General features: G+C 40.0%; 2 protein-coding genes across 2 annotated transcripts; one reads left to right on the top strand and one right to left on the bottom strand.

Moving 5' to 3' along the window:
- Nucleotides 1–5121: 5121 nt before the first annotated feature.
- On the top strand, nucleotides 5122–12728 carry LOC122031770 (U4/U6 small nuclear ribonucleoprotein Prp31 homolog). The gene is made up of 9 exons (XM_042590903.1): nucleotides 5122–5267; nucleotides 5367–5435; nucleotides 6077–6139; nucleotides 6204–6341; nucleotides 6778–7670; nucleotides 7770–7840; nucleotides 8444–8546; nucleotides 9901–9976; nucleotides 12371–12728. The coding sequence occupies exons 2-9, from the start codon at nucleotides 5433–5435 to the stop codon at nucleotides 12479–12481; spliced, it is 1458 nt and encodes a 485-aa protein (XP_042446837.1). The 5' UTR covers nucleotides 5122–5267; nucleotides 5367–5432; the 3' UTR covers nucleotides 12482–12728.
- A 290-nt stretch (nucleotides 12729–13018) lies between these two features.
- LOC122031306 (protein trichome birefringence-like 19) lies at nucleotides 13019–15606 on the bottom strand. The gene is made up of 2 exons (XM_042590431.1): nucleotides 14995–15606; nucleotides 13019–13786 (listed from the first exon to the last, which is right to left on the bottom strand). The coding sequence occupies exons 1-2, from the start codon at nucleotides 15604–15606 to the stop codon at nucleotides 13019–13021; spliced, it is 1380 nt and encodes a 459-aa protein (XP_042446365.1).
- Between the last annotated feature and the right edge of the window lie 762 nt (nucleotides 15607–16368).

Here is a 16368-nt window from a genome sequence, read left to right as displayed (position 1 = left end):
AAACTATTTTTCCATGATAATATATGTTATGAGGAATGTATCCTCAAAATTTTACAATTTTTGGAATTTTCTGTAATTTTTTAGGGGTTTCTGAATTTCGGGAGAAAAATCAGAAATCCTTATCAGAGAGTCGTGGACCGATCAGAGGAGATCCTGATCGGTCCAGGGAAGTCTGGATCGGTCACTGGACCGATCCAGGGAAGTGTGGATCGGTCTGGTGACCGATTCAGTGAAGTTCTGATCGGTCTGGTGACCGATCAGAGCGTGCCAAAATGCTGATTTTCGACTGTTGTCTGAAATTTCAGCTATGGAAGTTGGTGCTTTAGATTTCTAAAGGGTTGAAACTCTCCAAGACATTGTTGGTGCAATGGTCAAGGAGGAGTTGACCTTTAGGGGGAGTTTTACCTAATGGTCAAGGAGGAGTTGACTTTTAGGGGGAATTTCTGCTCGTCAAGTTTTTTTAAGTGATTATCACTAAGTTGATTATTGATTTTAGTATCAAGGGGGAAATTAAGGGTTTCAATGAAAGGTATGGGACTTTCATTAGGAAGAAACTCTTGACCTTGATTCACTCTTTTTTATGTGTGTCAAAAAGGGCGAGAATGTCCAGAGAATGTTCAAGGAAGAACATTGGAGTTTGGGGAGAATGTTCAGAGAATGTTCGAGGAAGAACATTGGAGAACTATTGGAAAACCTAAGTTAGGTTATCAGGTTAACCTAACTTGATTATGGTTTTTGTCAAACATCAAAAAGGGGGAGATTGTTGGTGCAACCTTAGGTCAAGGTTGACTTGGGTGACCCGACTCGAGTTGACCTGACTCGAGGTATATTTTGATGTTTGACAAGAATAGAGAAGTTGTATTTTGATGTTTGACAAGAATAGGAACTTGGGGGATTGTGGGTGCAACCTTTGGTCAAGGTTGACCTGGTTGACCCGACTTGAGTTGACCTGATTCGGGAAAAGTCCAAGTATGGAGATTTGGCACGGAAAAGTCCAAGTATGGAGACTTGGCACGGAAAAGTCCAAGTATGGAGACTTGACAAGGAAAAGTCCAAGCAGGGAGCTTGGCACGGGGAAAAGTCCAAGTATGGAAACTTGGCATGAGAGGTCGGAGAGGGCTCGGTAGCTCGTTCTCTAGACTGGATGGAGTCAGAGAGAGCTCGGTAGCTCATTCTCTGGACCAGACGTGGAAGTCGGAGAGGGCTCGGTAGCTCGTTCTCTGACCCGGACGTGGAAGTCGGAGAGGGCTCGGTAGCTTGTTCTCCAGACTAGGTCAGAGAGAGCTCGGTAGCTCGTTCTCTGGACCAGGAAAACGTTAGGGTTTAGGGCTGGGAAGCTCTAAAACCAACAGAGGCATTGGATCGGTCTGTTGACCGATCCGATGATATGTGATACTGGATAGGTCCGAGATCGAGCTATTAGTAATCTGATCGGTCTCGTGACCGATCAATAACCACTACGTGGGTTATCGATCGGTCCGGTGACGATCGGTAACGAACTGATGAGTTCATCGTAAGTTATCGATCGATGCGTAGACCGATCGGGAAGCGATGGATTCGAGGACTATGGGGATCGGTGCGTGGACGATCCATTTATAGGCCGATCGGTCCTGAGCCGATCGGGCTCGCAACCAACTCTGAGAGTTGGGATCGGTCTGGGACCGACGCTTAGGGCCTCGATCGGTCCCCCGATCGATCCATCTGGACCGATCGGTGGAGCTCGATCGGTCCAGTCTCAGCTGAGTCACAACGGCTAGATTTCTGCTTCTTCTTTGTCTTCTTCGCAGGTTCATATAAATTAAGAGGTAGAGGGCCTGCGATTAAAGCTTCTTCTTGATCGTGTGCTGCTGGTTTGTTCTTGTTCTTTGCGATCTGAGCTTTGCTGAGCTCTCCTTTACTGAAGCTTCGTGTGAGCTTCCCTCGGCTGGGTCTCCAACTGATAGTTGCTGCTGTGGTTGGCCTCCGTGAAGTTGCTACTTCATCAACAGTCGACAAGAAGGCAAGCAAACTAGTGTTTTTACATTCATATTGTTCTTGGTTTCTTGCTGTATTTCTTGTACGCTGATCTTGCTGTTGCAAGAGAGATTGTGGCGAGGTTTCTCCACCCAGAAGGAGTTTTTATTAGCCAATTTTCTGGGGTCTCATCCACCGACGGATTGATAGGATTCGTCCACCTTACGGACACGCCGAGGAGTAGGAGTATCATCTCCGAACCTCGTTATATCGTCGCGTTTGAGGTTTGATATTTTCCTGTTTCGTTTCTATCTTTTATTTTAGCTGCACTAACTAAAATTGTAGGAAGAAACGTGAATTTGGGGTCGGCTATTCACACCCCCCCTCTCTAGTCGCGTCCGAAGGTCCTAACACTGAGCTCTATTTATAGCTTACTTGTCGAATCTGACCATTTGCTGATGTGGCAGCTCCGGGCGCTTGGAATGGCTCCGGGTGCTTGGGTATGGATAAAACTTTATTCACATCACAATGGTTCGCAACGACTTAGTAAGCATAGATTTATCCTGGTCCAGGCGCTCGACCGCTCGGGGCGCTCGAACCATGCTCGAAAAGGGGCACGTCGAGGTGGCACCCTGGGCCCCAGGGGTTCAAGTCCCTAGACTAGTCTAGGAGCCCAGACAGTGAACATAGTGTTGACTGTCTGGTTTCTCCTCCATTCCGGCTCCGTTCGTTTGAGTGATTTCGGCCATCTAGAATAGGGCTCACCCCAACCCATTTGTGGCATTCTCCTCGAGCAAGCTTCTGCTCCAGCTTTTCGTCCCTCGAATATGTCGAGTAGGGATGACAATTTCACCCGAACCCGATGGAGGATCCGACATCCGGCCCGAATGGAGGAGGGTATGGAGGGACTATCAATACCGGATACTCGACCCGAATACCCGACCCGAATACCCGATTAAATAATATATATACATATATTAAAGAAAATATTCTTTTTCTAAAATCAACTTATTATTTTTTTTTGTTGATATTAGTAGGAGACTATATAGATGTTTAATCTATTTTTAATTTTATATATATATATATATATATATTAATAGGATGTTAATTTTAATATATTTTTGTTGAATGATAATAGCTCGATAGAAAGAAGAAAAATTACACGTATAGAATATATTCGGTCCTTTAATGGGTATGGGTATACCCATTGGATATCCTATACCCGATGGGTATGGGTACGGAGGATATAGAATCTGACCCGAATCCGACCCATTGCCATCCCTAATGCCAAGCACTTCATTCTCGTCTGCTAGTGTACTCTTCTGCAACATCTCATCTCTCGGATGCATTGAGCCCGTTGACTCTCTCCCGTATTGTCCTTTTCGCTAGCTGCATCTTTCGCTCGACTTCCTGTGCTTCTAAGTTTCTGCACACTTAGACATAAGACATAAAACATACACAGAATCTAGCTTGACTTGGTTGATTACATTAAAACCATCACGGGGTACTTACACATTTTGTCGCCCGTACCTCCAGGCACCTAGAACCCATCCGGTCGCCTAAAATCCCCTAACTCTGGCCAACTTTTGATTTCATATTCCTGCATTATAGAATTAGTACAAACAAGTACAATATAATATTTAAGCAGAATTTTGATAGTCTGACGATTGTCTGGTCTCGACTTTTAAATTTCCAATGAAACCCTAGATTAAACTAACACATACAATTCCCTTTTCAGGAACGCGTTCTAATCCACTCTTCTCAGAAGAGATTACATGATTTGCCAAACATCTAGTTCTTCAAACCTTTTTGGACTTCTTGATCGACGTCCGATCCTCCAACCCTAGGACTTCCTCCTTTGTCTGGTCCTTCAGACCCATTGATATGCTAGACGTCTAGTCTTCCAAATCCGTCTAGACTTCCTACCTGATGTACTCGATATGCTAAGTCTTCTACTTAGTATCTGGTCCAACTATAACCTATTAATGTTTTTCCTTTGTCTATTATCTATTAGAATTTTTTTCTTACCTAGTGTCACTAGGACTTTTTGATAGAGCCACCTACATATTTAATCAACTTTCATTATATCACAATGTCCCTCCACTTTAAACCTTTACCGATTATTCAAAATACAAATTTAATTATTTGATACTTTCAGCATAACAAATATTACTCCAACATATTTTATTTTTCATTAAAACATATTGATCAATCTAATAGTTACTACATATTTATATTGGAAAGGGGAGGGGAATAAGATCTTGAAAGTCCTTAAACCAAACTTGCATAAGGTAACCTATTACAAAGCCATAGAAGAAATATTTATTTTTAAAATATTAAATTTTTTGTTATAATTTTTCTGGTTTTTTGGGAATAATTCCCATGAAACAAATGTTAGAAAAAAAATTAAGATTAAAATAAAGAAAAGACAAAATTATAAAGACATGAATAATTTGAAAAAAATGTTTTTATTATATTTATTTCTCTCAGTTACTTATTTTTCATTTTCCATCAAATAAATTAGTATTTAAGTAAATACTTACTCAAAATAAAAAATACGATATAATTTAAAAATATTCTATAAACAAAATTTACTATATTCTAATTGATTTTGTTTCCTGGACCCAACCCAACCCAATCAAACCAAACCCAACGAAACCCAATTCGATCGGTTCAGTTTAGCTAAAAGAAAGGAGAACTAGGGAAGCAGAGGAACTAGGGATGGCAATGGGGCGGGGCGGGGGCGGGTTTGCCATTCCCATCCCCACCCCGTTCTCATTTTTTCGGGTTCGGGGATTCCCCGAACCCGAATCCACGGGTTCGGGGATTCCCCATCCCCGCCCCATTTCCAAAAGAAAGCATGATTTCGCATCCCAACTTACTGAACTTTAAACTACCAATATAATTATATACTCATCCTAGCTTACTGAACTTTAAACTACCAATATTCACGTTTATTAGATCTACTTTAATTTTTAAACTTGAGTACTTGACTCGAGATAAAATTGATAATATGATAATATGATATAATTAAATTATGATTCGATATAAAAATCATTTTTCGGGGCGGGTTCGGGGATAGGGATAGTATTCCCATACCCGCCCCATCCCCGCCCAATCCCCGAAAAATCGGGGATCCCCATCCCCATTTCGGGTTTTCCCCGCGGGGCCCCAAACCCGCGGGGAAAATTGCCATCCCTAAGAGGAACGAACTCTCTCTCCCACTTCGCCGCGGCCTGCCGTCGAGCGTCGAAGCCTTTTTCTCCGGCACGCACGACCGCTGCCGTCGCCTTCGCTCGCCTCCTCAGGGTCCGGTACGTGATACCTTTTGATAATCGATCACAATCTAGCTGACTCATTTCCAGCCCTAATCACCGTCTGTCGGAGATGATTCTCTCTTCGCTCTTTTGTAGATCTACATCGGCGGCTGTGTTGCCTTGGTCGACCTCTTCTTTGCCGCGAACCCAGTCGCAGAATCCATGGTCAGTATTGCACCTGTTCCTTCTTACTTGAGATTGTAATTTTTATTAAATGGATTTTACTACGCATATATAAGTTTGGGTATCGCGAAGCCTAAAGGGGGTAGCTGAGAAGCGAAAAGATGATTTTTTCCCCCTGAATTTTTATTCACCCTACAGGTTTAAATATGATTAGCCTCAACCGGGGATGCTCAGTTTGTCTTTGAATTTGTAGGTGTATCCTTTTGATGAACATGTTGCTAAGAAAATGAACTTGCTGAAGGAACATAGTCTGTTAATTAATTCAAGTCTCATTGTTATCATATGGTAACCTTTTATCACTATCAAGCCGTACTTTACAGATCTATAAAAATCTAGGTAACGTGAAATAATATAGTGCTCATAACTGCGAGAGAAAATTTATTGGTTCTACCTCTTCGATATGGGTTTGTTGATGACATACTTATTTCTCTGGCAAGGCAAACATCTGTTGTGTTCTCGCGTTGGAATTAATTTGGTATATTTTGTAATGTTTACTGAGACTTTGATGTTCGTCACTTTTCTTTAGATGCATCCACTTTTATAAAATTTCATGATTGTTTTATGATAGTTAAGACTTGACATCTACAAGTCGATTTCATTGAATTTACCTGTAATGTGTGCAGGCTAGCCTTGCAGATTCATTCTTGGCTGATCTTGATGAGTTATCTGACAATGAAGCCCATCTTGTGAGTTGATCTGTGCTTTCATTCTCTCTTTTGTCGGTCATTGCTGATGGATATTTTCTATCAGGATGATGAGGATCTTGATGCTGCAGCTATGGAAGAAGATACTGAAGGTGACATGCCGGACATTGAATCTCTTAATTATGATGATCTTGATAGTGTTTCAAAGTTGCAAAAGACACAAAGATACAATGATATCATGCAGGTCAGAGTCAAGCTCCTAATACCTTTTTCTATTGCCATCTAATTGAACTCCTTAAATTCTTTGAATAGGTTTCCGATAATGACCCAATATTATCATGTTTTCATGGATTTACTTTATGATTATACTTTTCTTTTTCTTGTTTCCTGTTTCTCCTAGGGCTATCATATGCAATTCCTCGAGTGATTGTCTTTGTTAAATATATACTTATTTTTCATTTATCTTTCCCTTATTTCTAATCCAAACAAATAACAGAATATAAATCTAGTAATTTGCCTATCAGGAACTGTCTACATAGTTCTGTTATGGATCCTAGTTTTACTTAGTTTTTTTTTTCCTTGAGTCATTCTTTTAGGTTTATTATGGTGAAGTGAATATGGACTGACTAGGATTAAATGTTATGCCTTTTTCTTTTCTTTTATCTTTCTTTTAATTTCAGAAAGTGGACAATGCACTAGAGAAAGGAACAGATATTTCTAGTGCTGGTATAGTGTTGGAGGATGATCCTGAGTACCAACTCATTGTTGACTGTAATGCTTTATCTGTGGATATTGAAAATGAGATTCTTATAATTCACAACTTTATTCGAGACAAATACCGACCAAAGTTTCCAGAGCTCGAGTCCCTTGTTCATCATCCAATTGATTATGCTCGTGTTGTTAAGAAGATTGGAAATGAAGTGGACTTAACCCTTGTTGATTTGGAGGGTCTTCTACCTTCAGCTATTATTATGGTTATTTCTGTGACAGCATCAACCACAAGCGGGAAGCCTCTTTCCAAAGAAAATCTGAATAAAACAATTGATGCATGTGATAGAGCCCTTGCTCTTGACCTTGCAAAAAAGAAAGTGCTTGATTTTGTTGAGAGTAGAATGGGCTATATTGCACCAAATCTTTCAGCAATTATTGGAAGTGCAGTTGCGGCTAAACTTATGGGCATTGCTGGTGGTTTGTCTGCATTAGCAAAAATGCCTGCTTGTAATGTTCAGCTTCTTGGGGCAAAGAAAAAGACACTTGCTGGATTTTCCACTGCAACCTCTCAATTCCGTGTAGGTTATCTTGAGCAAGCTGAGATTTTCCAAAGCACCCCTCCTTCTCTTAGAACTCGTGCTTGCCGGCTATTGGCATCAAAATCAACTCTAGCTGCAAGGGTAGATTCTACTAGAGGGGATCCAACAGGAAAGGCTGGAAGAAACTTGCGAGATGAAATCCTTAAAAAGATTGAAAAATGGCAGGAACCACCCCCTGCTAAGCAACCAAAACCTCTTCCAGTTCCAGATTCTGAGCCCAAAAAGAAGAGAGGTGGCCGTCGGTTGAGGAAAATGAAAGAAAGGTTGTATTTTCACACAAAAGTACTTGGAAAAGTAAATACTCCCTTTACATGTTTAATATTGGAAGGTACACGTACTAAAATTTCATGTATATTTGACAGATATGCAGTGACAGATATGATGAAGCTGGCAAATAGGATGCAATTTGGAGTGCCAGAAGAGAGCTCTTTAGGTGAGTAGACAAGTGATATTCTTTTCTGATGATTGCTGTTTACTATATATATATATTAAATGGTTGTATTAGGCAACTTAGAATGCCAGTCTGTGGTTTAATGCTTGATATGTGAGTTGGATCTCATTTGTTTAAGTTTTGACATGATGTTGCAGTGCTCATGCAAAATATCAATACATTGTTTGACAATTTTAAGGGCTTTGTAAGTTGTTGCAGTTGTCTATTGCCAAATGCCAACTTCATCTATAACATGTACATGTTTCCATTAATGTTGGCTTTGGTGCAATTTTTAACTCATTAGCTTCCAAATGAGTGCTGTTGTTGTCAGTTATGAACTTTACTTTTTTAAGGTTCAAGGTCCTCCTAATTTCTGAACATTTATTTTCTCTTGCATAATTTTATTATGATAATGTAGCTGACTATCTATCTTAGATCATTAAAATAATTATTAGTTCATACTTGAATATATTCGTACATTGAACTTCATTTACTATTGTCAGATCATTTGCAATATGGTAGAGAGAGAAGAACTGATTTGTTCTAGATATGTTTTCTGGGCATATCACACAAGACTTTCTTATTGTTTTGGTTGATTATCCTCAGGTGATGGCTTGGGTGAAGGATATGGTATGCTTGGACAGGCAGGAAGTGGAAAGTTACGTGTGTCAATAGGGCAGAGCAAACTTGCAGCTAAAGCTGCTAAAAGGTACATCCGGTCTTTCCTTGATCATTTTGTTCATCAAGTTTCTTTTTTAATTTTATTTTGTACCTTACTCTGATGATGTGCAATAACATATGTTTTACCAATGCTATTGTTTGTATAGCAGTCGAACTTGGCTGGTCCTGATATAGATCATTTGAATTGGATTGAGTTCCGCAAATCTTAACCCCATTTTGGCAGATACCTCATACACCTGTTTAAGAGATTATTGGAAAATTGAAAATATGGTTGAAAGTGCAAAGGCTATTTTGGTCAATGCTGAACAGATTCAGTAGGGATTAACATTGTTTTAAATCAATTGTTTGATTGCCGATCTTGTCTGTAATGTGAAGAGAGATGGAGAACCTGAAGAAACAATGAGGAGGTTCTCAGCCCACTGAGGATATTCTCTCTGTTGCTCCTTGCTGGAGCTACTTGGATTGCAGTGATAGATGTCAGCTTTGGGACAAGAAAGAGCACTTAGAGGAGGAAGAGAAGATCATTTCAGGAGAAAGAGAGGATAAGAGAGAAGGGAGAAATGGTTTAGGCATTCTTGAAGCATCAAGAACTCGTTGAGGAGTAAGCTTTTTGTTATTGCCTGGACTCTTGAGAGTTGGCATTATGTTTGAGGCTTGAGGAGGGCTGCTTCACGAGGAGGAAACTTAAGTAAATAATTAAAATCTTGCTATAACAACTTAATTGGTAATATGTGAATTAGGTAATCATTATATGATATAGGTAAAACTTATCACATGAAAAAAAAAGATTAATCAGACTGGGTAACGTCGAGCCTGGGGTGACTTGCCCGGTCGCACAGAAGTTTTCTACCAGCCATTAGGGTAAATCAGAAAGCACTTGTGGGTGGCCTAGAAGCCTAGCATCCCTTAGTTGCAAGGCCTATTTGGAGGAAAATCCCTGCAAATAAGTCATAGCTAGGAAGCGAACTGTGGGTGTCTGGGAGATAACTGAGCGCCCGTACTGTTGCACCATAGTCTCGGGGGTGTAAAACTTATCACATGAGGTATTAGATAGGGTGGACATTTATAACCGGAAACTGATAGATCAAATTGAACAAAACAAATTCAAACAAAAAAAATTATTTTATTGGTTTGACTTTGGTTTGCATGCTAGGTAAAATTGTTGGTTTCGCTTTTCTTGGTTTGAACTTATACAAAATGTTAAAACTGGAGTAAAATATTAAGATTTCATATGTATATATTAGAAAAATTAGTATGTTAACTACCATGGTTATTTTGTGATTTACTTTTTATGTTTTATGATCATCATAAACTTTAAATTATAATACTTCTTATTCCTAAATCTCAATATAAGACTCTTTTCAATCAATTGGTTGACCTAGGTTCAAGGAGAAGCAATATGGAAGCGGTGGGGCAACATCTGGATTGACATCAAGTCTAGCATTCACACCTGTGCAAGTGAGTGCATATACTTGGATCTTTGTTAAATTTTTATCTTTGTAGAGAACTCCATTTTTTCATTTTCAACCTTAATTATTCCAGTCTGCATAGATCAAGTTCCCTACCTGGATTGCATATGTTGTATAAATATCACTCTATATTTTAATTATGCAACAAATTTGTAATTTCATACATCAACAAATCATGTCCTTTTTAGTCATTTGTTATTTGATTGCTCTTTCATCTTTATTTATCAAATATACTTAACTATCTATCAGTTTTGCTCTGGGGTTTTACCATATATGACATTGTTTTTCCCACAGTTGAATTTTTCATTGTTTTTCTTTTCGTTGCTGCAAAAGCTACATAAACTAAACCTTTGGGCATTATGGTTCCAAAAGGGTTAGCTTTTAGAAAATATTTAGACTTGCAAGTGATTGCCCATTATTGCACGAACAACTCAAGTTATAGTGTCTATATGTAATCAAGGTATTAAAAGGCACTTCCAAGCGGTAGGCGGTCGGCATATTGCCCTTGGAGGAGGCTTAGGTAGGACTAGGCGGTCGACATTAGAATATGATTAAAATAAGGCCATGCACTTAAAGTTGCAATTATAAATTCAAAAATACAATAAGAGAATAGTGGTAAAAAAAGGAAAAAATAAGACACAAATATGAAAAAAAATATTTTAGGGCTGAGAACAAATATTGAAAAATTCAAGAATATATTAGCCAAAAAAAAAAACGAGAAGATGAACAAATCTAAAAATGAGAAGGAAGAAATACTGGATGAAAAATAACTGAAAATGGATGGGAAATGATCAATGGAGGGTGATGAGAGAGTCTTGGGTCCGTTGAAATAGAAGGCTCAGGTGAAATGGAGTTGTCGGACCTAGCCAGTAATAGTTAGGATAATTTCTTTTAACAAATGAACCCATTACTTAAAAATTCACTTTTTTTATATTAAACTCAACCAGATAGCTAGGTACTTCGCATGGGCGTCTAGGCAGTTCGCCTAGGCCAACTTTTAGATGTCCTGCTTACTAGAGGCTACCTGCCATCTAGGCAAAGCGGTCCCTGGTCTATTGCGCTTAGGCATCTACCTTGGGTGCTTTTTGAAAACAATATACATAATCTTGATAGAAAATCCAATTTGTTCCAGCCTTGTAGAATTCAGAGCTATAATTTAGGTGTTATAATGTGGAATAACTGTTTAAATAACTACAGAATCTTTAGCATAATGAATTCAGAATTCTTTAGATAGCACACACTGAGTTATTGTTGCAAATGCCACCTCAGTTAGTTATGTGAGTAGTTCTCTTCATAGCTTGGTTTTCATGTGCAATTCAGCTGGCTTTCCCTTTTTCTTTTCGCACTGCTAGTTGTTTTTTTGCACCAAAGTAATTTATGTATCATGATGCTACCTTCGCGCCATCGTATTGGAAAGTTATAGTTGACTTTCTTTGTGTTGTGGTTGGATAGATATGTTGCCATGCTGAGAACAGCGCAATTAACAAGATGCAACTTTTACTATGTTTTTTGACAACTCTTGAAGTTATCTTTCAAATATCTTATATTTAGTCAGGACTTCTGCTTTAGGGCAATACCCAGTCTATATTAATAAGTTGTCTGACTCTTATCATCAATATCACTTGGAATAAATTTCCGTAACCAGAAATTACGGAAAAAAGCACTATATACATCCCATAAATTAGGAAAAAATGATTATGTATTTGTTTTTTGAATCGTGTTGGCTTGCAAGAATTTTTTTTATTTAGCTGCAAAGATCATTGTCGTCTTGTCTCAGAAGTTTGAGATTGTTTGCACTTGTAAGTTAAATTGAGACTCATTTGTCCAAACCTTGAATCAGAGAACCTCTTTTTGATTGACTATTGAATCCTTGTGAAAAGGGTAAGGAATCAAATCAAATTCACTAAAAATGCTTTAGGTACACTTGTTAATATACTAAGATTCATTTCGGCAATGCACATGTGTAATGAGCAAATCCAGTTGATGTCTTTATCTTGATTCTTTGATTACAGAGTACTTTGGGAATGATTTTTGTGGTGTTCCGATCAAATTGCTGGAAGGATATTGTTTTCATGGTCCAAACTAATAATATCTTTTATGCCGTAACAAATGTGCGACCTTACTAACTAGTTGGTATCAATAAGCAATCAAAGAATTAGTTGCCGTTTGGAAATTGGCTGCATACATTAACAAAGAATTAGCAATCTTCATACATCTTACCTTTGAGCTCTTCGGTTAACAAGGTCTTCCCTAACTTCTGACTTGAGCAGGAAAGGCTAGAATTTTTATTTGTATTTTTCTTTATACCAAACTAGTCAGTGTTTTTTCAATTATTGCTACACTATCAACAGCCAAACTTACCAATACTTACCGTATCCAACAGGGAATAGAACTTACGAACCCGCAAGCACTTGGGAATCAGCTCGGCAGTGGCACTCAAAGCACCTACTTCTCAGAGACAGGAACATTCTCAAAGATCATCAAGAGGGCATAGTATTTGTACCCCCAGTTGTTTTGCAAGAATTGCTATTATTCCGGTGAGTTGTAATCCTAATGTGTTCTAAGTATAGCTTATTTAGAACTCTCAAATTTGTGATGGTTCATTGCCAAATCCCTGTAATATTCTGGTGGTGAACTAGACTGGACATCAAACTGCCCTTGCCCTGCATCGATATAATGTTCTGTTAGATCACGCATTCTTATGACAGAGTTTTGACTCCTCTCGATACTTTAGAATGTCATGATGCCTGTAAAATATTCTGAAAGTGATACTGAGTTGGCTGAATTTAGGTGATCTATCATAGACAATACAAACTCATGGTGGCAGTATTCTTCTTATGACAGTTTTTCTTTTCTTCTTATCGCATCAAGCCCGGGACCTATAATAGTTACTCAACATGATAGGGATACTAATTATCATAGCTCAATCATTTTATCATTTTTTTTTCTTCGCTCTAACAATCAATCGTATCTTCCTCGACATATAAATATGCAAAACCAAGGGGCCTGAATGCATAACCTCCCATCTCTCCTAGCCTCTCTTCCCCAGTCGCCTCTGCGTCAGCATATAAAGCCAGAGCTCGTTCCAGACGTCCACCGGCCCCGGCAAACACCAGTGCACGCAGTCATGCCTCATCTCCACCCTCTCCTCAGGCCGGTGCCCGTACACGTCTGGATGGCCGTCCGGCCGCAACGCCATCGCCCTCGTCGCGTCCAGCACCCACATCTCCCGCCTCCCCTTCCGCTTCTCCCTCTTCGCCTTCCAGAACTCCTCCACCTGCGCCCGGTACATCTCCAGCTCCATCCTCTCCAGCCGCCACCGCGCCTCCGGCTGGCTCCGCACGCAGTGCCCGCCGGCGTTCCACTGCCCGCCCTCGAAGTGCGACGGCGAGAACGTGCGCAGGAACACGGCCCCCTGGTACCACCGCAGGGAGTCCAGCGCCGACCGGAACGCCGCCCGGTTGGCCTCGTAGAGGCTGAGGCGGGGGAGACTGGCGGTGGCCGGACTCCAGCAGTAGTTGCAGCGGGCGAAGGGCTCGCTGTTCTTGAAGTAGACGGAGGGGCGGGTCCACCAGGTGCCGGAGGAGAGGATGAGGTAGTCGAAGGCCGCGAGGTGGGGGCCAGCCCACTCGTCCACCTCGTCCAGGAAGATGTTGGTGTATCCGCCGCCGGCAGCGGCGGCGTCCCCTTTGACCAGGAACGGCGTCCAGAAAATGGCCACAGTGAAGTTGTAGTCGCCGTAAAGGAGCTGCCGGTTCTCCCGGTCACCCGTTCTTGATATGTCCTCCGGATAAGCCACCTGTCAGTAAAATACCTCTTAATTAAATTAAATTTATATTTATTGATTTGTTTTTTCGACATTATGTTGAAATTATTATTTTGGTCCTATAATTTTTCAGAATTTCAAAATGATCATTTTATACTTCACAGTTTCAATTTATTATCGAAATATTCCTAAATTGTCAATGTTCGTTAACTCCATAATGCAAGTTGATTTAGTTGGCACCCCACAAATTAAAGATTTTTTGACAAATAATTTTTGGATTTACAAATAAATACAAGTTTCACTACTTGTTTTAAAGTTAAAAACCTATAAAGATAAACTGTATCTTAAATTTTAGCCGTCACTTGATTTGCAAATTAGTTTATGGTCATTCTATGATCATGTCAAGTTTGAAGGCACAATTTCGATCATTTTTTTAAGTCACTAACTCGTATTAGGACTTGTATTAAAGCGAGCCGATATGCAAATCAACTTGTGGTCGAAATTTAATATATGAACTTATTTAGATTTCTATGGTTAACACCAACCAACTTATAGCTAAAAGTAGAGAGATTCATTGCAAATTGTTTAAGGCTCCTTGCTTTCTATAACAAGTTTTAACACGAGTTTACGACTCTAAAAACATTTCTAAACATTTTTTAAAAAATCATTAAGAATAGACATTCTTCTACCATAATTAAAACAACGCAAGCTGTCGAATTACCTAATAACAAATTTTAGGAAACTAAGCTGTTGGGGATTATATAGCTTTAACTCTCTTTTTTAAGAGTACTTTTTACTCTAAAAATATTTCTAAAAATAAAAATTTTATTGAGATTTGGCATTGTTCTACCATTAAATAATAATATGCATGCGATGTTTCCGTAACAAATCAAAACTATAGGGGCTACAATGTAAATTCTGAAATTCTATGGAGTTTTTAGAAAGTAAACTCTTAAATGATTGAGAAATTGATAAACTATTAAACACTTTAACAAGATGCCCAGTTTATTACTTGGAAAATGAAATAATTTTCCACGGGAAATAGTTTCCAATTTATTGCATTTATTATTTTTTTTTTTTGAAAATTTTTAAAGTAGAGGTGAAACTCATGGCATTTAAGTAATTTTCTAAGAAAGAAAATTTGTATTTTCGTGAATAATTTGATCGAATAATTAATTTTTAAGAATAATAATAATAATAAAAAGAAGAACAGCAGGAGAGGTGTTCGACGGAATGCTCACCGACGACAGGAGGCAGAGCAGCGACTGCATGTGGTTCCTGGCCAGGGAGTCTCCGATGAACGCCACCGCCTTCCCCCTCACGAGCTCGAGGAACCACCGCGGGTCGAACCGCGGCAGCTCGCAGCCGTCAGGCCGCCACCGCCACCGGAGGAACTCCGAGTCCGGCCGGCCGTACTTGGCGCAGTTCTGGTGCTCCTGGATCATGCCGCAGCTCGCGTTGGTGTAGTAGTAGTCTCCGGCCGTTTCGTCGCGTACCCATTCGCCTCTGAATATGTCGCAATCCTTCTCCGCCGTGTAAGTTGCACCGGTATCGGCGGCGTTAATGGCGGAGGAGGGAGGAGCAGAGTTTGACGGAGGCGAAGAAGAGGATGGAGAGGGAGAGGAAGAAGGCGACGGAGATTGGGAAAGAAGGAGAGAATGAGAGGGGGAGGGGGAGGGCGAGGGGGAGGGGGGAGGAATGGTGGTCGAGGAGGAATAAAAGGTGAATTGGAAGAGAAAATGGCGGTAAGAGAGGTGGACGATGGTGAGGAGGGAGAGGAGGAGGGCGAAGACGGAGAGGAGGTTGTGGAAAGGCTTGATGAGGTAGATTCTCACCGGGAGAAGCCTCGCCATGGCACGAGGCTTCATGGTGGAGGGCAATGGAAGGAGGACATCGAAGAAGAAGAGGAAGAAGAGGAAGGTGGAAATGAAAATTAATATATTTGAAACAGCGGAGTTATTTTTATTTTATTTTTCCTTTTTTAGATTTTTAATCTTTGCTTAAAAGAGGTTTAATTAGATCCACACACAACTAATCTTGGCAGGTGATACGTGTATTAAATACGGACCCTCGGTTGACATGGAAGATAAAGTCAAGGTAGGGTGACAGTCTAATTAGTAAAAGAAAAGTGATAGTCAAAATTACACTCTTGAAAAGGGCCTAGGCTCTAGCCTAATACTTATATAGGTTCCCCAATTCAAGGATGACATGCCTAATGGTTAGTCGTATTTGAGGGACAAAAGCACTACAACACTTTGTGCGTATGATTGCTCACTATTTGTCCGAGACAAAGAGGAGATGGGCTGGTCTAAAGAACAATCATCAGAAAGAATTGGTCGGGTCTTTTTCAGGGGCTCAACTCCTCACTCTCCAGAAGCAAGCATCCCTGCATATAGATGAACAATCATAAAACCACCTGGACCTAAGGAACTCATTTCTCTACTATTTCACTCAAGTCTCCAGCGCCACACAACATATATTCAGACGACCTTAAAGACAGAGAAATTTTACAGAAAGAAGTGACTCCATTATACATTGATCTACTGCTAGATTAAGTGATCGGTTGGCTAAACTTTTGGCCAGGACGTATCCAGGGGATAATATTGTCAGAGAAT

Source organism: Zingiber officinale, chromosome 11A, assembly GCF_018446385.1.
Source record: "Zingiber officinale cultivar Zhangliang chromosome 11A, Zo_v1.1, whole genome shotgun sequence".
Lineage (NCBI taxonomy): Eukaryota > Viridiplantae > Streptophyta > Magnoliopsida > Zingiberales > Zingiberaceae > Zingiber > Zingiber officinale.
Note: the sequence above shows the minus strand (reverse complement) of the source record. Positions and strands in the feature narration are given on the sequence as shown.

What these genes read in the sequence shown, in the direction of transcription:
- LOC122031770 (XM_042590903.1), top strand. An exon ending in GATACAATGATATCATGCAG is followed by an intron (nt 6,342 to 6,777) that starts GTCAGAGTCAAG and finishes TTTTAATTTCAG; the next exon opens with AAAGTGGACAATGCACTAGA. An exon ending in TTGAGGAAAATGAAAGAAAG is followed by an intron (nt 7,671 to 7,769) that starts GTTGTATTTTCA and finishes TATATTTGACAG; the next exon opens with ATATGCAGTGACAGATATGA.
- LOC122031306 (XM_042590431.1), bottom strand. Translation starts at nt 15,606, where the DNA reads ATGGCGAGGCTTCTCCCGGTGAGAATCTACCTCATCAAGCCTTTCCAC. An exon ending in TGCTCTGCCTCCTGTCGTCG is followed by an intron (nt 13,787 to 14,994) that starts GTGAGCATTCCG and finishes TTTTACTGACAG; the next exon opens with GTGGCTTATCCGGAGGACAT.